Source organism: Lepisosteus oculatus, chromosome 15, assembly GCF_040954835.1.
Source record: "Lepisosteus oculatus isolate fLepOcu1 chromosome 15, fLepOcu1.hap2, whole genome shotgun sequence".
Taxonomy (NCBI): Eukaryota; Metazoa; Chordata; class Actinopteri; order Semionotiformes; family Lepisosteidae; genus Lepisosteus; species Lepisosteus oculatus.
This window is the reverse complement of record NC_090710.1, coordinates 14,271,806-14,295,270: the sequence shown is the minus strand read 5'-3', so window position 1 is coordinate 14,295,270 and position 23,465 is coordinate 14,271,806. Positions and strand designations below refer to the sequence as shown.

General features: G+C 35.4%; 1 protein-coding gene across 5 annotated transcripts in view; it reads right to left on the bottom strand.

The window, feature by feature from the left end:
* LOC102697182 (protein diaphanous homolog 3) overlaps positions 1–23,465 on the bottom strand; it is a 461,123-nt gene that overhangs the window by 314,967 nt on the left and 122,691 nt on the right. For all 5 annotated transcript variants that reach the window (XM_069178992.1, XM_069178995.1, XM_069178996.1 and 2 more), the window contains one exon: positions 18,476–18,606. In XM_069178992.1, coding sequence (XP_069035093.1) covers positions 18,476–18,606 — 131 coding nt within the window. The remainder of the gene's footprint in view (positions 1–18,475; positions 18,607–23,465) is intronic.

Genomic DNA, 23,465 nt, shown 5'->3' with positions numbered 1-23,465 from the left:
CATCGTCATGCAACAATGGGAACTGATTGTGATGTCATCAGATGCAGGTTTGATGATTGACAGGTGATTTCCAGCTTGTGTTTCCACTCCAGATGAGTACAACCTGTTAGTGATTAAGACAAACGGGCACTGAGTGTTGGGGACTTCATTACTGGAGGTGTCAAGATGGACCCAATTAATGACGTGTTAGGTTTTGTTAAAGTCAGGACATGATATTTGTCAGAGGCCCATCTCAAATCTTTTCCTAAAGACCTGAGTCAAAGAAGCTAAGTTGTGCCAGGGTTAATATCCATTGAAGGCCACAGAAAGATTAAAAATCTTTTGAAGACTTACAGTAATTCTAAGCTTAATAAGGCCTTCTGCATCACGTTCATAAAAGAACATGGTAAAAAAGCATATTTTAATTTTGTTAGACATCTTAACAAGGTAATAAACTAGAAGAAGCACTAAGTAATAAATGTGATATAATTTATTTTCTTAAACCTAGCATTCAGATATTACTAGGATATACAGTGGCAGCTCAGAAAAGAGCAATGCTTGCCTGTAATTTCTTATATATATATATCAATACCAGACCTTATTCTCTGCTATACATGTATTCCAGTGGTTGCTGACGTATGGTCAGTTTAATCTCTCTTGTAGATTGCCTAAAGGACAGCCTTGTGCCAAGTGGTAGTCTCTACTGTGCAATATAAGTATAGTGTCCCTAATCCGACCTGCCCATATGCATAGCTAAGAAATTAATTATCCATTTAGACTCGTACACAAAACGTCAGCATGAAGCCTTGAACTGAAAAGTTTTCATGCTGACATGCTACATTATATTCCCTTTCTAGAGTCAACTATTCCACGAATGTGGTGCTGAAGCCAAAATTCAGATTCCCTTATCTGATACAGTTTTAAATTATTATTATGGCTAATAATCTGATTAAAATCCTTAATTTTCCTACATGATCTAGCTAATTATCAATAAGACAATGATGGCTGCACTTGATCTTCCACAGTTATTGGTATAGCGTTTAATAAGGAAGAAACAAGTTTATGCCAGGGTACTGTAAATCAAGTAAGCTGAGCTGCTTCATCTATTGCCCTTTATCTTGATGTTATAACTTTGCAAACATTTATTTCTAACATTTCCAACACGTGTTTGTTTAGATCCTCCATTTACTACACAAACACAGAGGCTGTTTAAGTTTTTCTATTTAAGTTGTTTTAGTCAATTTCACTGCAGGAAAAAAAAGAGTGTATTCCATTGTATATCTGACAAAATAACAAATTTGGAGCCTTAAACCTGAAGGTCAATTTTAATATAATATCAAAAACCAATTTCCACTTCTTTGTCAGACCCATTTATCACTTGTATTTAATACAATTACAGTGTATATTCAGCTTTTATTTGCACCTACTCTTTGCTACCATTTGGGGAGAGGAAAGAGTGATTAGTTGAAATAAAACTATGAAAAGGTCCCGTGAGATCTAAGGGAAGTTAAAATTCATGTCTATAATTCTGAATCTTGAGATCAGATCACATTTATAACCTGACCACCTCACAAATACTGAAGAGCTCAATAAAATATGTGAACCTCTGAATATCAGAAATGAAAGTCAGTGACCCTTGATGATTCTAGGACCTATCTGCATTCAGAAAGGGATCCAGATTTAATACTACAGGATGCAGCCTTTTCCTGGGAAGATTTCTCACCCCTGTGAAGCTGTTCCACTATTTTTTTTCCCACAGCTGGCAGTCATCACTGTCCCATGAAGCTCCTGATTTATTATGTAGTTTAGCAGAATGTTATGCAGGCAGCAACACACAAGATATTGCATGTCACAGAACATTTAATACTAAAGCTTCCATCTAATAAATACAAAACAATTCTTGCTTTATATTTTGAAGGAGAAAAGGGTGGACTAGATCCTGTACCCATCGTGAAAAAAGGTACGTTCTCACTGACATTCAGTGACTACAGAAATGATGTTCCACTGATTGTAACTATTCCAAACCAAGAAAATTGCTGAACTAAGGTTTATCAAAGGAGACATTTAACCAACTATAAGAATATTGTATAGTTACAAATTTATTTTTCCAAATGTAAATATCCTGAAATCTTTTTGGTTGCATACTTTAATTTTGCAATGGATTTTAATCAAATGAAGAGGTTAGAGTAAGTAAGCTTCTTCAATTTGAGGGCTGCAAAAGAACAACTAATGGTTAATTCCATGCTGAAAATGTGTAACTTTAATATGTCCATTTGGGGTTTTAATAGAAGTAATTTTACAGATTTAAGCTGTATGTTCTTTCACTGAGCAAGTTCATGAAAGTTTTCTGGTTAATAAGCTTGCTGCAAATTCAGAAGAAGTGAAGTCATTGTTCTTTTATACTTGCATCTTGCATTTTCTTCTCATTAATTTTGTAGTTAATCACACTAAGCAATCCTGCTTCAGTATCTTTTATATTAAGGCTGTTGTATAACACCTGTTTTATAATAAAATCCATTGTTCACAATTCATAATTGATCTACTGTGTAACATAAAAGATTATTATAAGATGATGTTCAATACCAGTACGGGAGAAAATAAAATTAGCACTTCCTAGTGTACAACAGGGACAGGGACTGAAAATAGGCATATATCTTAGAGATCTTGAAAAAAAGAACAGCGTGTATGTGTTACAGGGAAGTCTGTTACAAAGGGTAACCTGGTCAGTATAAAATTCTCCTTTGTCAGGATCTATTGGCATAGAGGAGTTCTTTCCTGCCTAGGGAGTGGCACTGTCAAATATGCTTTAGGTTGTTCATCAACCCATACAAAATATGAATTATAAAATTAAAGAATTTCACATTCTGAAAAACCATAATCAAAAATACTTTGACAGTTTTTAAATCAATTTCTATATTTTTCATGTCTTCAATATTTGTGCTATATGGTACAGAGGACCAGGAACAGAAAAGATTTCCAACCATAAAGACTGACTGGATCCAAGGGCTGCTTGGTCATGCATGCTGTGCAGTCGGGGAGAACCTGTACTTCTTAAGGTCACTAACCTGGCATTTTCCCCAATGTTACAGCACAACTCCTTATGAAAGACAGTCAAACACATTCAGTGAATACAAAACTAGTAATAGCATAATCCATTTTACAACAGCCATGAAATAAAATTCACATTTTCACTTCAACAAACAAAATAGAAGCAGTTGTTAAAAAGAACTCCTTGCAAATGTCAACAAAGGTGACAAAACATTTGAATAATCTATTCTATTATTATCCACTGTAGCATCTGAGGTTTTGAGCTGATCTTTGAATTCTGCAATTAGGGAATGTTTACTAACACATTTAACAGTAAAAATTTAAATGGAAGGGGTGGACACATCGGGGAAAAAAAAATATCGCAATCCTTAACCACCTACTTTTTAAGGACAAATATGTTAGAATGCATGTTTCTATTTTATACAGAAAAAAAATAGTGAGATTACAATCATATTAGTGCAATTAAGAGAAACACTATAAATACTCATGACCTATAGAATTTTAACAGAGAATGTCCTTTGATATTTAAGACAGTTGCCAAAACAAGTAATTTCTGGGTATAAAGACATTTCCAAATAGTAAATTAAAGGAATAAAGGCTCTAAATGCTCCAGGAAACCTGTGCTGACATGATGACAGAGAAAAATAATACAAAGAAAAAAGTCAACATTAAAGCTAAATGACCAAAGTGGACAAAAACAAAAGCTAACAAGTAACAAGTTGTGACAATCAAACTCTGTTGAAAACCAAACTCTGAGCTAACAAGTAACAAGTAGCTAACAAGTAACAACTTTTGTTCACACAGAAGCTTAAATCCATAAAGTATCCGACGTAATGTTCATTTACTTCAATTATTCTATCCATTCTTCACTGTATCCTTTGTAAAACTGTCCAACTGGATCGATGCACTACACATCTTACAAAAACTCCTTAATCATATTACTCTTGAAAACCTTAACTCATATCAATACATATAAATACTAAGTTAATTTCTGTACTATTGTATTTTAATAACTGAAGTAAGCAGATAGTCTAACACTGTATATTAACACTTGTGCATTAATTTACTGGCAGTAGATTTGTACAACATACAGAGCAGATACATAAGTTTTAGGAAATGTTGCCAATCAAATAACTAGTGCTTGGCAGCAAATATCCTTTTTTGTATGGATAGCTCTTACTTTAGATGCATTTGTGGTTTTATCAATCAGCCACATAACCATAATGCTCAATTCTGAATAATTTGGATACCTTTTAAGCTAAAGAAAGTTATTTCCTTCAATATCAAAACCCTATGAACACAGCTATCAAAAACAAGGCGTTTTTTAGACTGACATATAATTTATGTTGCAGACATGCCCCCAGGACTGTTGTGTTGCTGTAGAGAAAGTGTTTGTTGGCTTTATTATTCACCTCAAAAAGAACCTTGTTTTCATTATGTATTTTCAGCATGTTCAAATAGGATCTGTAAAAGTGACAGTCTTTCATGGAAGAAGTGTACCTATCTAAAACGCTGCTTAAAAACATGAAAAGGTTAAGTAAGCAGCAGAGATACTTTTCACTAATAAGAAGAGTTAAGTGCATCAACTATTAAACATTTTAACATGAATGATATTTAGTAGAATTAGTACTCATCTTCAAAGACTTTTCACAAGCTATTTTGAATGAAGGAATCAGTGAGGTAAGAGGAAGCACTTTGTCCCCTCAAAAAAAAACAGAATATTACTAGCACATCTCACAGGAATTCAGAATTCAATATACTGTAATGTGGCCATGAACCAGACAAGCATCTCATTCCCACTGTAAAATGTACAGAAAATTACTTGTGTAACATGTTGTGACAATCAAACTCTGTTGAAAACCAAACTCTGAGCTATTTCAAGAAATGAACACACAAAACTTCTACTGCAATGTGACTGTGAATTAAAGCAAACTAATAGCTTTGCTTCCATACCTTTCAGCTAATTAACTTAATAGTTGTGCCAGAATAAAATGCTGTACTTTAAGTACTGCAAAACAGAAATCAGAAATGTGCTTAGTATTAAAAATTAAATTAAAGGCCCAACTCTATGCATTTATGTTTCCTGGTTCATCATTCATATATTCATTCAGCATTCATCATCAATTATTCATGATCAATTAGTCAAAAGGAAACCGAAAAAAACTTAATCAGTATCCAAAACTCATACACTATTTCTCTAAAAACATAACATGCATAGAGTTACGTTTCTTGTAATGTTCAGTATATATTCTTTACTATATACAGTGTACTGTATATATTCAGTAAATTTCGTATCAGCTAAGGAGCTGCGTGGTTAGTACATACACCAACTGTGCTGCCATGGCTACAAACCTCTACTGAGATTTAAGCATCTAGGAAACTTTTTTCTGTGCGAAAAATACCTCCAGGAATTGCACTTCACATGTAAAAGGTCACCAGAAAAAGATTCACTTCCCTATTCTGTGATTTAGTTGTGCTCAAATTGCTCTCTACTTCTGCCCATTTTTCTTCATTCACTGCTGTCTGAAAATAGTGTATGACAAAATTATTTGAGATTCAGAGCAATTGTACAGTGTGCAGACCGCCCAGTACAGCAGAGTTTCACAGTAGCACACACAAGACCATCTTGTATATAGGCATTTATCTAACTGGAATCAGTGCAAGAAAAATCTCAGCATGAGCCACAGGTAATGTCTGTAGAGCAGAGGTCTTCAACCGGGGTCCGCAGAAAAGAAAAACAGTTCAAAAACAGCTTTCCGAATAGAAAACAGAGGCACTGTTTTCTATTCAGTCAGATTTTTGTGAAAGGAAAAAATATTAACTATATACAATGCATGTTACATTGTGTTACTAAAGAATAAACTATTTTATAACCCAAACTCCAAACATTAACTCCAGGCATTCACCATTCTGTATTGCATAGATTTCCTGATCTTTACCTCTGTATCAACAAATCAGCTTATAGCATCATTTGGCAGTCGACCAATAGCAATTAGTCATATTTACTATGCTGTCAAATGTGAATTTTACACACAGCAAAAAGAAAGACAACAGTTAAGGAGATTACAATGGATCAAATCTTAATCAGGAACCCCGATCAGCCCCCCACCTCCACCGAGACTGGTAAAACAAAAGAAACAGCACATGTCCCAGAAGCCCAAGGTAAACGGAAAATAAAAATTGTGGAAATATTCGGAGGAGCACCTTAATTGGGATAGAGGACATGCTCATGTGTGGAACAAGTAATAGGTTTATTCCATGCTGAAAAAAAGAAGAAAGAGAACACAACGTTTCGGCCGTGGAGCCTTCTTCAGGTGTGAGAGAGACAGGGCAGTAGGCAAAGGTAAAGTAGCGGGAGAACAAAGGTTGAGAGGGAGGAGGAGTGAGAGGCGGGAGCAGGGGACAGAAAGAGAGGCCAATCAAGAGGTGTGAAGTCAGAATGGGTGCAGAGAGGTGTGAAATGAAACTTCCAATGAATGGAGAAAATTTAAAAGAACAGTAATCTGTCGTTAAGGGAAGGGAGAATGTGTGATCCTAGCTGCAGAATAATTTTAGTTTCGGTGGTCTTTCTGATGTATGAGTTCGGAAAACCGTCTTTGAGAACACAGACGGAGAGATTAGAGTGGTCGTGGCCATCAGAGGTGAAATGAGAAACAATGGGCTTGGAGAGATCTTTAATCTTCACAGCCCTGACGTGTTCTCTGAAGCGGTCTCCGAGTCTCCTTCCTGTTTCCCCAATGTAGATGGCGGTTTTCCGAACTCATACATCAGAAAGACCACCGAAACTAAAATTATTCTGCAGCTAGGATCACACATTCTCCCTTCCCTTAACGACAGATTACTGTTCTTTTAAATTTCATATCAAGCTTCATATCAAGTGGAATTGCGCTTTTCTCAATGTAAAGCAGAATATTTAATCGCAGAGAGACTAGTATTGACTGCGGCAAGCAAAATATGCAAAACAATCATTGAGGAAGAGTGAGAGAATATACTGAGAGAATAAGTCTGTATCTTTGTCAAAAACAACAATTGCTTACAGAATTGATATAGTTTCAGATATAACAATTCAATTAATCCAAAAACTCAAATTAGCTGAGGCATTTGTTGTACAGTCGGGCGAGTCAATTGATAATGCTACAGATGTTCAACTCCTGTGCGTTTTGTTGACAACAAAATTTATTAAGTATTTTTGCTTTGAAAAATTCTACCTGAATGCTCATGAAGCTCTAATATTAAACTGATTGATTTTTTAAAGAAAATTATATACCCTGGGCAAATAATGTCATGATGTGTACTGATGGCACAAGAGCTCTGAGTGGCCTAAAAAGCAGCTTCCTTGTACTCAAAGAAGCTGCATGTAACATACTGTGGACATGCTGCATGTTACACTGCTAATGAAATAAGCCCTGACCTTGCTGGCGTTCATGACATCATAGTGAAAGTGATCAACTGAATCAAGAATAGAGCCCTAAGACATGTCTGCCTGCCTCTCTGCGTGAAGCAATGTGAGCAGATGAGCTCCTTTTCCATTCTGAGGTCAGATGGCTCTCTCATGGAGTGGTGTGAACAGAGTGTATGAGTTACACTCGGCCTTTCAAGAGTTTCTAGTAACCCAAAGTCATAGCCAAAGATTTGGCTGCTAAATTCATTGACGACATCTGGCTTATTAAATTTGCATATTTAACAGATGTTTTCTCAGAACTAAACAAACTTAATACAACTATAAAGGACCACAATACAAATGCTAATCAGCTGTATGACAAACTGGATGACTTTTTAAAAAAGATAAAGAGGTGGAAAGCGTGACTCATGGAAAATTTCCATTTTCATCAGTGGAGGAATTGGCTGATAGTACGGCACTTGCAGTCAAGGTGACAAGTGCAATAATTAGATACTTGGTGGCACTTGAACTTCAATTTCACAATACTGTCCAGAGGAAGAGTACTGACAACGGAACAAAACATGGGTACAATTTCCATTCAAGGAAAAGCATCAGAAGGCTCAAATGAAACAACCCTTGAGGAGGACCACATGATTGAACTGTCCTCAGGCAACACATACAGGAACATTTACGACTCAAGTCCTCTCATCCAGATCTGGATTTGCTTCCAGAAGGATTTCCCCCCCAGCTAAGCACAAAGACGATAATGAGCTTTTTGCCTTTTGCAACATTGTGTGAAATAGTATTTTCTGCCCTGGGTTACTTGAAAAACAAATACCATTTAAGACTCCAGCCAGAGAATGATCTGAGGCTGTCTGTCCTTCATCTCCCAAAGAACAGAAAAAGAAAAGCTGTGTGCCTTTCACCAGGGCCAGTCATCTCACTAAGGTATGTGTAATGGTTACAATGAGTTTTATTATTGTTTCTTTTTATTATTGTTTTAATCACCTCATCTGCCTAAATAAAACTAAAAGGCATTTACATTAAAAAATATAAAATTTGCAAAAACAACATAGAATAGGTTAAAACCCAATAGGTCCCTTGTGTGCTCTTCTATCCAAGTAGAAGAAGTAGTCCTTGGACTGGAAAAGGTTGAAGACCTCTGTTGTTGGGGCTGTAACTAACCTGTTTAGATCTCTATATCTGGAGAGTACTGTTCATACAAAAAGCTCTAGAATTACCTACTAGAGCTTACTCATATCTGGTAAGAATCATTCACATATAAGGCATGTGTGTAATCATTTAAAAAGGCTTTTTTTTTAAACTGCTTTCAGTCCCTGGACAAATATGTTAAGCAGCATTTGAAAAGTTGCTGGGCTGCACAACAACTGGTGTTACATTTGAAAGATATGTACTGCAATTGCACATAACCACCCTTTACCATTACCACCAACCGACTGTAAAAATGATTCCGCCACTGCTCAAGGTAACTCTGCAATGGTATCCCATACAAGTTAGTCATTTAGTCTTAGTCTGCTTAATGCTACAGAAACTGAGATAAACTAGTCAAGATGAACCTCTTCACTAATACTTCCAATGGTTTCAGTTTCTAGAGCTATATAAAGTATGTGCCCATTAAAAAATCAAATCATGCTCTGCATTTTTCATTTTAACTTGCAGGTTTTAAAATAGAAAAAATACTTAATTTTTACTTCTGGAATTAATGAGCTGACTGAAAAAGATAAATGTTTGTTACCAAATCCAACTTCTTCAATTATCACTAATGGTTTGTATGCATAATAATAAAAAAAAAAGATTTGCACACATTACTTTAATGGTTTGGACAACTATTTGACAGATTTGGGAGACTGATGCATAACACTGAGAGATATAGGATTGCCTTTATCATTGATAGCAATAACTGAGGACAATTCTATGCTAATTATAATAGGCAAGACTGTTAAATTTAACATGACAAATTGTATTAATATTTGGAGGCTAATGTAGAGGGTAGAGTTTAATGGTTCATATATATTCTTCTTTTAATGCAAAACACACTACAGCTTGAACATACAAAGTGTTTTGATTTGATGCTTCTACTGTCATGTTAGACATTTTAAAGAGTTAAATTTTTAAAAATAATGTTAATGTATAAAATAAAACATCACATAACATCAAAAGCTTTAATAAACTTGACATAATGGAAATATACTTTTTATAGGCAGCAACAAGATTTCTGTTGGTGAAACCCAGCAGCAACTAAATTCAGCTGCTACCCAAAATTTTAGTTTAGATCATTACCTTGCTTCATGCTTACTGGTGGATATTTCTTTTTCTGACCTTTTCTTCAGATCCAGTAGCAACGACCATTTTCCAGTCCCTGAGGCACCAGTGAGGCTTTTTTAAAAATATTATTTGGTTTTGAACTTCTCATCTGTAGACTTTCACTTACAAGTAAGTATCCTCAGGGTATTTTTGAGACAACACCAATTTCTATTAGACCATCAACCATCAATTTCTATGCTTTACATTATAGCACAGTTCTTTGTGGGACAGAACTCAATTGATGCACATTTTGACATGGAGTAAAGGTGGAAGAGAAAAAAGTTTCATTAATGACAAATTTTCACACTGTCTTCTTAAGTCTACTCAATGTTCAACATATTGGCTGTACATTTGGGATTCTCAAAATAGATTTTTAGAAATGTGAGCAGCAAGCAAAGTTACCAGTAGCCAAAGTTACTTTACAGTATGTTTGACATGCTTTATCTTCTTTAATGACTAAGATAAGTTGTGTGTATAAACAGTTTTCGACATCAGACTGTATACAGCAGATGACCAAAAACAGTCACCATAAAAAAGTAAGAATTTCAGTTATAAGACACCACACTCAAAATTATAACAAAACCATTTAAATAATGACAGGCCTGATATTGCCCATTTAATGCTTATCAGTTAGCACTTTGGGAAGGGTTAAGGATAGCTACAATAAGTGGTCAAATAAATTAAAAAAAAGAAAAAATGTAACAGTATGAATCTATAATTACTAAATACTGCAGGCCACCTCCTTCAAAGCATTTCTCATTCATATTTTTACATTTTAACAGCATTATTATTTGAGTACATACCATAGTTCTACATTTCTAGAGGCCAGATAACCATTTTATACAGACCCCAAAAGATCTTTTAGTGAAAGGAATCATGTTACAAGAATCTAGATGTTTTCTATACTAAACTGTACTTCATGTTAGAGAGCAGAAGCTTCACCTGAAATCCCCTTTGATTCTTGCCTGTTTATGCTGCTTTGTGATAAACAACTAGTGATACTGGTGAAGTCATAATCTACCACAAATACTCATTACTTTTTCTTAATATCCATCTGTACAAGTAGTCTCTAAGCTCTATCATGAATGGTTACAACCCCACACATATCCATTTTACATAAACTGTACCAAAAAAACAATAGAAGACTACTGTTGAAAATACGCAAGTAAAAGCAAAATCAAACTATTAAGTTTTAAACCTTAAAAATTAAGGTTAGGGTCACTTCTGTCACTAGCATAAACCTTCATTTTATGACTAACAAATACCACAATATATATGATAGCATGAATGTATTCTTTAAATTCATACATACTGGTGTGCAGAGATCTAGCTTGCCCCAGGGTGTCTCCAACCCAATTTCCAGTAGGGAAATAGCAACCATTTTCCATACAACTGGATAAATAGAACTGGATTCTATTGCAAGAAAACCTATCAAGCAAATGGATAGGAGAATATTCCAAAAAGTCCCATGAAAAACACAAACTGAACATTAACTTATATTAATGCAACTGAATCAAAATAGATATGTGAGAAAAATAACTTTACGTCTAAGTACTTCACAATACATGGTGTTATACACTTTACGTTTTAGAAAGACAGAGGGGTTCCACTCACGGCCACCTTTAGTCCAGTAGGATAGTAGGATAATAATCTACACTCAACTACAAAAGCAAATATGGATTTGTGGTTGAAAACTGAAAATTAAAAAAAAATCAAACCAGTGACATTAAGAACATCAAAAATTCAACTAGAAGGAAAGAAAAAAAAATATGTTAGTCCTCACATTAAAGGTTAAACATCTAAAAAAAGGTTTTGACAAAAAATGACAGTTAAGAACATCTTGTTGCTTTTAAGATGATTTTCTAGAAAGGCATCTTTGGATGAGACATCTTTTGGGAATTGAAGTCCAAAAGCTGTCCTCATTTGTCCAATAAACCTCAAGGGTGCTTATGAGTATTCTTGCAACAGAAAAATATGAAAAAAATATTTACCGTAATTAAGTAATGGACAGAGAACTTGCAGATAAAACGTACATTTTCCATTACCATTTACTACTACATACTTGTGCAAGTCAGGATTTTCAGCACTTAACACACTTAAGTCCATTTACAGAAGCAGTAAGTAAACATGCTTGCCCAGGCTTTATGAGAGAAATGGGACAGAATCCCACAATACAGCATCTGCAACCTGGCGCCAAGCATGCATCACAGATGTACAGCTTCCAGCTGTGGCTACAAATGCTACTATCCTGTGACACTCACAGTACACCTCCTCCTGATCGACCCTGCTGACGACAAATGTTAATCATAATAATAAATCTATCTATATCACATCTGTTCAATAAAATACCAAAGCACCTGGTAAGAAAAGATTGGCCTTTACATGGTAAAACATTTGTGAATGTGTTACAGTTATAACGTTTAAGTTTCTATTGATACTTAGAAAACAACCCTGTAAAACCAACCAAAAAAATATTTTAGAGCTGCCTCTACTCTCGACAGCTGCATAATTCTAACCTTGGCTTTGCCACCAATTGTGACATACTGACATAAACAGATGTTCTTCTCATCCCTTGCTGTTATGAATTAATATTACTGGAAATCCATGATCATAAGGTACTTCCTTCTACCACCTACTAGCAAGACCTTGTGACCTAAGTAGGCTTTAAAACTTGAAATCATGTTAATAGCACACTGAAATATAAATTAGTTCAGACTTGAAATTCCCAGCTGTATGCCACATATACAGAAACCGCAATTTAAAAAATGTCTTGTGCACACTAACATATAATGTTAATATGTTGTATATATGTCTTCAAAAGGCAGTTCTTTTTTCACATATTGTGCACTAAATGATTGTTCTTAACATTGTAAATTGTTACATTGAATTCATTGTAATTCGTCGTTACAATGAATAACATTGCACTGGAGCTTCTTCAGAATTGAATAAAAACTGAACAATGCTAATTTTTACTTCCTTTTGTCTCAATTCTACTTATAAGTAAAATTAATAATGTTTACAAATTTAAAGCTCAAAAAGTACATCAAAACAGAGATTTAAATATCTTAACAGGTGATCCTAACTGATGCGCCAGATAAATGTAAATAAAATAACATTGTGAAGAGAATTTATTTTAAGATTTATTCCTGACCAGAAAAGTTATTCTGCCTGTGAAAAAAAAACGACAACTACAACAATGTTCATTATTTTTCATCTTCAGGAGAAGAAGTAAATCTTGCCTCTCAAGACAGTGAAATTGTCTCCAGTCTCTCTATACGTCATAATGGCTAGATCACAAAGAAATTAACATATGATGCAATCATCACCTTAGCAATCAAAGGTTACAAGTTTGTTTCTAAATCAAAAGAATATGTAATATGTTTTTCACAACAAAAATAAAAAATTAAATAAAACTAAACAACCAAGGTCATATTAGTATGAATACAAAAAAAATAACCAGTGTAATAGTACATGAAGATAACCCCTAATATTTCAGAAACTATTGCTTTGTTTTCATTTGGCATTCTAAATGTCCAAAAGCATATCTGAATCAGTCAGCATTACTGACTTACAAGGTAGCCTGTCACATCTATTTATATAGATAATGAGGTCAAGGAAATGATTTTATGCTTCACAACTTTGTATTCTTTCTTGAATACACAATGGAAAGTGGGACAATACCACTTTGATTTTATCCACCCAGAGCTCCAGGCTGGATTCCAATATAGTAAACGAATTCCTAGCTCTCAGATAGGAAGGATACTGCAGTTTGTAAATGTATATTGTTTTTTTCTCCCCCAGGACAACACTTAGCTTGTGAAATACTGTATCTAGGAGATCAAACCATCTTAACTTAAAGAAAAGGAAAAAATTGGCCCAGATATGATTAGATGAGTTTAAAAGATTTCACAATTTACTCATCTTAAGCAAATAAAGACTTCAGAGTTTTCCATTTATTTAGAGGTTGTTAATTATAGTTTTAAAAATTCACAAAAGTTTTTTAGTATTTTTTTATATTAGCGAAATGAAAGCTTTTTATTGGGAAATTAATTTTTATTATTTGTCTTTTGTTTAATTTTGGATGTCTGAGCTCCTGTTGAAGGGCAACAGGATTCCCCATTGATTTTTTTTAATCCCATAAGGCTTGAGTTTAGTTCAAATATGGGGTTCATAATACAAATTAAGTTTACAGCAAGAACGTATTTTTCTTCCAAACACATAAAGCACTGTACAAAAACACATGATTCATACAGAAACAAGAAAAAAAAGCAACAAAACTAAATTGTCCATTAAAAAGCTTTAGTGAAAAGATTGGGCTTTGAGTTTAATAATGTTCAGTCAGACAGGACATGTGAAAAAGTTTTTAGTGCACATGATCAGCATATTTCTAGACATACTGTAGCATATTTAGCAGACAACCCGGTAAGTAAGGTATTGCAATAGTCTGATCTTCATTAAATAAAGGAAATAAAAGATTTTGAATCAGATAGAAAGACCAAGTCCATAAGAGCAAATCTAAACAAAGGACAACATACAGATACTACAAAATAAAGGACCCAACACAAAACACAACAGCACCCTGTAGTGGACATTACCAGATTAAAAACAGAAAAGATTAACAAATTTGGTCTTGATAGCAAAATAGTAGCCAAACCAACAAAGGAAAGCTGAGATATCCATTTTCCTTTCCATGTATTCCAGGTGGATGTTGTGATTAATAGAATTAAAAGTTGCACTTCACTTCAGGAATAGAAGAATATTAAGTGACATTGTCAGAAATCTTCAGTAAATTATCGTTAAGAGCTGTTTCAGGATTATACAGTTGTGAGAAACCATTTGTGAACCCTTTGGAATTATCTGGATTTCTGCATGAATGCCTCCTAAAAAGTGATCTTCTTCTAAGTCATAAATCTAAATCAAGACAGTCTTATTTAACAAACACACACAACATTTTACACTGTCATATCTTTATTTAACAAATGGTTTAAACCAGAGGTCTGCAACCTTTTTTCCTTGAGGGCCACATTTGCTCGGAAGAAAGGCCGGAGGGCCAGACAATGGGAGGGGAGATTTTAAGATGGTGGAATACATAATAAACAACACAATTTACACTTATAAGAAATTTAAAGAAAACCCTTATGTCATATATTGTAATATTCAAATGAACAAATAGAACTAAAAGAAATGTTCACATACATGTGTACAAACTTAATGCAATATTTGGAATTGCTTCTGTGACAGAATGTCCTCAAATTCTAGTTCAAACTTTTTCGCCCCCAGAATCAAACTCTGCTTGAGGTCCTCATCAGAGAGTGATGTTCGATATTTAGATGTTACATATTTCATCTTTGCAAATTTTCTAATGTTCTTAAAACTCTCTTTAGGCAGTGATTTATAGAAGTTTAACAAATCCCTTTCCTTAAACAGATCCCTATTCACATCATTCGCAGCAAGGTCAATTACTTCAATTACAATTACCTCAGGCTGAAGATCCTCAGCTTCACTTGCAAAAGGGTTCTGGAACAATCTTATGTTCTCTGAGATACTGTGAAAAACTTGAAAACGGTCCTGAAATTGCTGATTCAAATGCGCAGTTAATTTTAAAGCAAACAGAATCGGAAAAGTTTCGGTACATTTATTTCTGTACATCTTCTGTACTAGCTGCAAAATGAACAAAACTGTTAGCTCCCACCTGTTTTTCAAAAAGAACTAATTTTTGTTACACGTGTAAACAAACCTGAAACGTTAGAATGTTCGCTCTGAATTTTCACATTCACTTCACTTACGTATATGTGCAGTCAAACCCACAAGAAATGACAGCTTCCATAACCAAACACTGTCAGAGAGGGCGTTAATAGGTCGTTTCCTCTGAGTCACGAAAATATCAATTTCTGTGCGTCATTCAAAAAATCTCTTTGGCACTTTAGCTTTGTTGATCCAGCAATCCTCACAGTGGTACGGAATGTCCGGATATTCACTCTCAATTTCAGATAGGAAGTTTTTAAACTGATGATGATTAAGGGAGGACGATCGGATAAAATTCATCGTCTGCACAACAATATCCATTACTTCAGATAATTGTATTTTTTTATAGCAAAAAGCCTGCTGATGAATTATACAGTGCAGAATAATCGGGTTTTCCAACTGTATTCGCTCACAGACTTATTTGCTCGAACAAAGCAACTTTTTCTGGACATAGTTCATCAGCAGCCTTCATAATACAAGTTTTTATATCCTGCCCTTCAATAAATGGTTTCCCTGCCTTAGCTATGACATGGGCTATTTTGAAACCCGCCCTTACAATGGATTCTGATTGTTGTGATCGCTTTGTGAATATTTCATGGTGATAAATTAAGTTTTTCTTCACTGTTCCTACTTTATCTGAATGCATTTTGCCAGTCAAGTCTGAGTACTTCTATGCTTTGTATCATAATGCCTTTGGATATATGTCTGCATTCTCAAAGTAGGGTTTCTTAACTCCTATAACAAAAAGACATCAGAAACTAAAATTAATCATGAAACTTAGCTCACACCTTTCCCCTTTTCTCAACAACAGATTTGTTTTCTTCTAATTTTCTCTATTCATTTGGAGGTTTCATTTCATACCTCTCCTTACCTCTCTCGACCTCGCACCACTTGATTGGCCACTCTGCCTCTCCCCTGCTCCTGCCTCCTCTTCTCTCCTGGCTTTTGTTTTCCCATGCTACAGTATATTATCTTTGCTGACTGCCCTCTCTTAAACCCAAAGAAGGCTCCACAGCTGAAACGTTGTGTTTCCTTTCTTCTCTTTTTAGTATGGAATAAACTTATTACTTGTTCCTTTGCAGCTACAGAAAGCGTTTGGTTGTGGTTATTACCCATAAAGGACGTTCCACTAGTTACTAACTATAAGGGATCACATACTTTTTCTATCAATGACCTTGATTGCTTAAACCATTTGTTCAATAAAGATATGGCCATGTAAAATGCTGTGTGTGGTATTTGTTAAATAAGACTGTCTCTATTTATTATTATGACTTAGATGAAGATCAGATCACATTGTAGGAGCCATTCATGCAGAAATACATATAATTCCTAAGGGTTCACAAACTTTTTCTCACAACTGTATCTTTCGCTAAACACTGAAAAGTTGCAAAAGGCTCATTAAATGCCAGATAAGATTAAAATCGAGCTTTCATGGCTCAAGGAAAATTGGAAACAGGATGACAGTCTAGTACCTGGGGTTTTTAACACATGGCATGACAGCATCAAACTTCATGCCTACACAGTTTACAGGTATCATTTTAGCTATGAACACATTTGCATAAATACTATGTCATGAACAGAAAAATCAGAGAAACTGTCACTCCATTATTTGGAGGTAATGTTATATTTCAAAGCTTAAAGTATTTTTAATAATATGAATTGCACAGTCCACATTTTCAGAGCAAGGCTTGGCTTTGATATGATTTGATTTGTTATGGATATTTATATATATATTCATTAACCACAATGACTATCAAGTAGATGACATTTGTAATATCTATTTCTGGAGTTTAAAATAGTCTTTCATGGAAATGGAGTTAACAGTCGCTTCTGATATAACATTAACTAGGTGTAACCTTGCTAAAAGCAAATTAAAAAGTGACAATGCCTCATAAAACGCTCTGTATGCAACTTCACGAGAACAACTGAACCTTAATTCATAGGTTGTTCCTCTTTGAAAATACTCAGATTTAATGAGCACATATATCAATACAACATACAGCAGCTAATAGAAATCATGACATTTAATAAATTATGAAAATAAAGACTTTACTGTGCTTCAACAAAGTATTTCTTCTGTTTTCTTAATTGGATGTTCTAAATATTGATTCAGTCTTACCATTTCCCTTTCCCTTCACTCAAAAAGAAACACAAAGCACTTCCTTTCAAAAATTATATACACAACGCTTGTCTTGATTCATAGCATACCTTAAAACAATACAATACAAATTTCTTGTGTGATATTTTTCTTTTGATTATATCTCTAGTTTACATGAGGGCAAAAAAATGGAAGTCTGTAATAGAAAACATTTCAATGCGAGGCCTTTAATTTTAATAAATCAATGTTTTGTCTGTTTAATAAGTTCTTCTAAATCTGATTTTCACAACAGTCTGTATTTATTATCAGTGCCATGTATTGTCTGCAGATATACTAATTCTCCTGGTTTGACATAGGAGACCACAGTAAAATCTGCACTTCAACAGAAATTGATTAAAATAATAAATGTGACAGAATCCAAGGACAGGGCAAGGACAAAGCAAAAAAAAAAAAGAGCTTCTATTTATAATCTGTGGGGTTTAAAATACAATGTCTTCTCCTCTACAGCCTGAAGCTCCCTTCGCTGTATGAACTTCATTTAAAAACAACAAATGTTAAATTAAGGTAGTCACTGTACCAAAAGGTTTAATTATTTAAAATTATTTATCACTACTCCCCAGCTCCCATGTCATGTTTGTGTTAGAGAGTCGAAGAACAGCAGGCTAATTGTTAGGATAGGCATCAAACAATTAAAAAGCTCTGTAACATAACCTGAAGCACTTGTGTCTTCTTAATAAATATTAATGAAACCCAGCTTGTCGTTTACATTAGCCTGACACAAGGGGGGTAAGAGACATCTATTAGCAAATCATCATAAAGCAGAAACTATACGGCCACAGCTTCTGTAGATGCATTTCACTTAAAGGTTTCACTTTGCTCTGTTGGGGCACTATAATTACCTGACAGGATTGCTGGTCAAAGACACACGCAGGGAGTCAAGGCAGCCAAAGAGCCTCTCATCTGCTGCACCTGACTTTAGCTCATGCAGGAATTCCTGTGGTGAAATCTGGTGGCTACTCTTCAGGCTGCCCTAAAAAAAAAGAAAAATGCCCGATTATAGTTTCCCAGCTGGTACAAATGGATCTCTCTCTCAGTCATTTTCAACGGGATAAAGAATTACAGCAGGATAAAGACACACCCACTTCTATTATTTTTGTCCTGTAGGATATCAATATCTAGTTCCACAAACATTCCATACCAGGGCTACACAAGTAAACACAAAGGGACCAGCAGACCTTTCCACATTCAACAAGCCCTCACACCCAAAGAATGTTTTTACACTGCCCTTTTGTTTGGTCTTTTCATCCTCTTCATTCACAAGGTGGAGACACCTGTCTTAATTATAGCCTTGGGAGCAAACGTCAAATTATTTTCTGGATAATTTGAAATGTTAAACTGGAATATTCTGAATTTGATTGGATTTCTGCTGTGCTACCAAATGGAACAAACAGTTCATAATGGATTAACATCTACAAAAAATATGCAAATAAAAACATAATTATAATAATAATTGCTTATACTTATATAGCGCTTTTCTGGACACTCCACTCAAAGCGCTTTACAGGTAATGGGGATCCCCTCCACCACCACCAATGTGCAGCATCCACCTGGATGATGCGACGGCAGCCATAGTGTGCCAGAACGCTCACCACACATCAGCTATCAGTGGGGAGGAGAGCAGAGTAATGAAGCCAATTCACAGAGGGGGATTGTTAGGAGGCCATGATTGATAATGGCCAATGGGGAAATTTGGTCAGGATGCCAGGGTTACACCCCTACTCTTTTCGAGAAACACCCTGGGATTTTTAATGACCACAGAGAGTCAGGACCTCAGTTTTATGTCTCATCCGAAGGACGGCTCCTGTTTACAGTATAGTGTCCCCGTCACTACACTGGGGCATTGGGACCCACATGAGCCGCAGGGTGAGCGCCCCCTGCTGGCCCCACTAACACCTCTTCCAGAAGCAACCTTAGTTTTTCCCAGGAGGTCTCTTATCCAGGTACTGAACAGGCTCACACCTGCTTAGCTTCAGTGGGCTGCCGGTTGTGAGATGCAGGGTGATATGGCTTGTAATGTTTGTAATGTGTTACAAACTATAAAATTTAAAATGCTATTCCATAAGAGTGTATCTGCTGGCACTGGACGAACACTGCTTTTGTATTTACCTTAACGTAGTTCATTAAGGTGCTTAGAATGCTTCATTTATTGGAACACACTGCTTTGTTCTAGAATATCAATTACAACAATATAAAAGTGAAATAATAAAAAGATGTCTGATATATACTCATTAAATGTAATACAAACCGTTTAGAAAACATACTAACATGCAATTTTATAACATGGGAATTCTCTACATGTCCAATGATCTGCATTCACATGAGTGTTATCCCTGCAAATGGACTTTTAGAATGCATCTGCTGCTGCAGGCATCACTTGGAAAAAAACAAAAATCAATGTAACAATTATTAAGCATATTATTAAGCATATAAAAATGTTAGAAATATTTTAATATTTCTTATATAACCTAATTTCTTACCTTCACCAACCTAGTTACCCTAAGGCATTTAGTCTCTTTTTTCTATTCGTCTCAACATTCTGACTACTACCTGTGATGCATTTAATAAAGATCACATTACGTGGAATTACCAAATGTTTTGGTTCCTTAAGTCTGTTTTTTCTTTCAAACTTTTATTAAGAGCCTTTAAGGAAGTATAGTGCATGTAAAATTATAAGGGGAAAATTATAAGCAAACAAAACATTGTGCGAGGACTCTAGTTTGATCAAAATCTAATGAATATACATGCTTAATGTTTGATTTTGCTGTTGTAAAAGCTAAAGTATTTTCCTAGAGGCTGTCTATGTGCACACTCATTATCATTATTCTATGCATATCCCCATGTTGGTGAGACAGACTGCATGTTTTAATGAGTAAACTCATTCTGCACGATTCATACACTGCTTTGAGAATAAGTTTATCTAAATATGTAATTTAGGGGATGAAAAATGTTTTAAAAATGGCTTTTTAAAGAAAAGTGTTGTCTAGAAATTTTCTTTTTCCAATGAAGAGAAACACAAAACCTTGCACTCTATTACAGCTGCTACATGTAAAAACAAAAACTAAAAAAATATATACTAGGCTCCTTCCACATTGTGGTGGTGTAAAACCTTAGGGCAAACTAAAAATATCAAGGGTGGAAGAACAAATGCAAGATGGTGTTAGAGAGATTTCTTGGGGGATCACATTTAATGAAAAACACAAGCCAACAACAGATTTCCTCACCACTAAACATTCTCTACTGGAATACGGGTAGTAAGCAAGAAGAAAACACTTTCCCCACAGCACATTGGACTCTAACATGGTTATTAGTTAGGATCTTTCATGGATTAGACAATTTATTTGAACATCCATTCACTCTAGTGGAATGTGGTGGAAATATTGAAGTAGAAAATGAAATCTCATCACTATTTTTTTTAGAAAACTTAAGTCTCTACATTGGCTGCCTATAACGTTAGATATTTCAGACAGGATCTTGTTATAAGTTTTAAGGCTTTTAAAGCTCTGTGAACTCAGCTACAGAGTAATCTAATAGTCCTTGCATGTGGGAAAGTATAGGAGATGAATTTGTTATCTGAATAAGGATCTTTCCCCGGACAGTCCAAATCCAGTCAACACTCCCTAAAAAAAAATCACAGGGCATGATCAATGATTCAAAAAGATGACAAATCAATCAGGGACCTGCAGCAAGTGGGTACCCACTCCACATGGTAACTTCTTGACCAGCAAGCATCAACTCTAACTCTGCTTCTCTCCACTGAACTAACTTGGCTGACTGACAACAAAACCACATGGCTACCACACTTCTTGTCTAAACCTTGGGACTTTTTCCTGAAAGAAAATACATAGAGAGTGAGCTCGTACTTAAAGACAGAATTCTGACTTGCCACCAGCTACCTACCACCATACATCCGTCTGATCACCAGGGTAATAAGGCTGGACTTTCATTGGCACATCTGAATCTAGCAGTAGTCGCTATGCTGAGAGCATAGAAGATTCTCCCCTTTTCGTGTGACTACCACCAATTAAGCAGTCACCAGGTCGATTTGTCCCAGTTCATTACTAACCCGGACACCTCACTTGTGAGAACTGACTGTCAGAACAAGGTAACAGCATGAGCTTTCTCTCTCTCCTCGATACTCCAAGCACGAAACCCCTTTGTTATGGAATGCCCTTCCTCTACTCTACAAGAGAAAGTCTTTGACTCTCTTCAAATCCAAACTCAAAACTTACCTTTTTCTAGGGTCTGTTTTGGATGGCCCTACATAACATCCTGAGTGTATTTCTCTATTTGTTTTCCTTTTACTTATGGTCTTTTTTAACACTATATACTGTACAGCATCCTCAGTCTGGGAAAAACAGCTATATAAATTAAATTAAAGGTGTTTATTACTATTACTATTATGATTATACCACAAAACAATTCTATAAAGCCAGAGAGCCATTGTCATAGCACTCCTCATGCTGAGTTCGGGTGACACACCCCTGAGTACTAGATGTGAATAATCCCCACACAGAGGACCCAAACTCCATAGGTATCCTTCTTGCCACCATGCCCCTGGTATGAATCTGTTGGTGGACTGGGTCGTTGATCCAGGCACCATTCACCAGCCATTTCTAACCTGATAAGAAGCACTAATGTGTGATGAAGACACTAGCAACTAAGAAATACCACTGGCGAACACACAGAGCAGCATACCTTAGCTGTCTTACCCATCAAGAGCAGGCTTATTGCACTCCCTATAATGCAGTGTACTGTAAATACTGTAAGCACCCTTCAAACCCCATGACAAATTGAGGGTGATTTAAAGTTCAATAGCAAATGTCTAGAACTAGTATGTGAAATGATTTCTGTTTTAAAATAGTAAGAGAAAAATTGGAAATCTAGGTAAAACGTGGCTTGGTGATTAAAGCTGCTCCCTCACAGCTCTTGGGTACTGGGTCCTTAATCCTGACTGTGGCACCTTTTGTGTAGACTACATGTTAATACAGGTTTAGCCAAGGTGCACCAGTTTCCTCCCACCTTCAAAGGCATGCTTTGGTTAATTGGTCCATCTGAATTGTTTCTTTGTTGTTGTGTTGGTATTCACTCCATGAACTGCTACCCTATAAAATATTTGCTCCTGTACTTTTGGAATAGGCCCCCAGTTTACACAATTCTCTAACCAATAATAAGCAGCTTTCTGATAATGGTTGTATTATTTCAAAACTGTTGTGTTTACTTGATTACCCCATATTTATAAGTTACTTATAGAACCAGAGTTTCACCATCATTGGCACTAGAGACCAGGACACCTTGACAATATTGATGAAAACCAGTCCTAAGGAAATTATCAGCCTCCACAAGATCAGACCAATTACACAAAGAAACCCATGTGGCATTTCTTAATCCAAGTTCTGTAAACAAGCTGACCATAGCATCAAAACCATAGCATCAAAAAGACAGTGAACAACCAACACCCGAAACATTGTTTCTTCTCTTCTCTTTTCAGCATGGAATAAACCTTTGCAACAATATATTAGTATGTAAGGGTTTTAAGGTTGCTTTGCTTCCTATGACTCATTGCTGGTTTCTGAGCTTTCATCTTTCAGAGACTAAAAGCTCTGCTTTAATTAAGCATCAATTAAGCTGTTTATTTTTGTTCCTAAAACACTAAAAGCCATTTAACTAAGAAACCGGATCAATTATTGTTTTCTTAAAATTGTTTCAGTAGACAGCAATTACATGCTTTTTCCACTGACTACTTTCTGAATGTTATGCTTTAATTGAACTTGTAGAAGCCTTTACTGCATACAGGGACAATCTGTGCTCAGAGTTTCAACTGATCACATG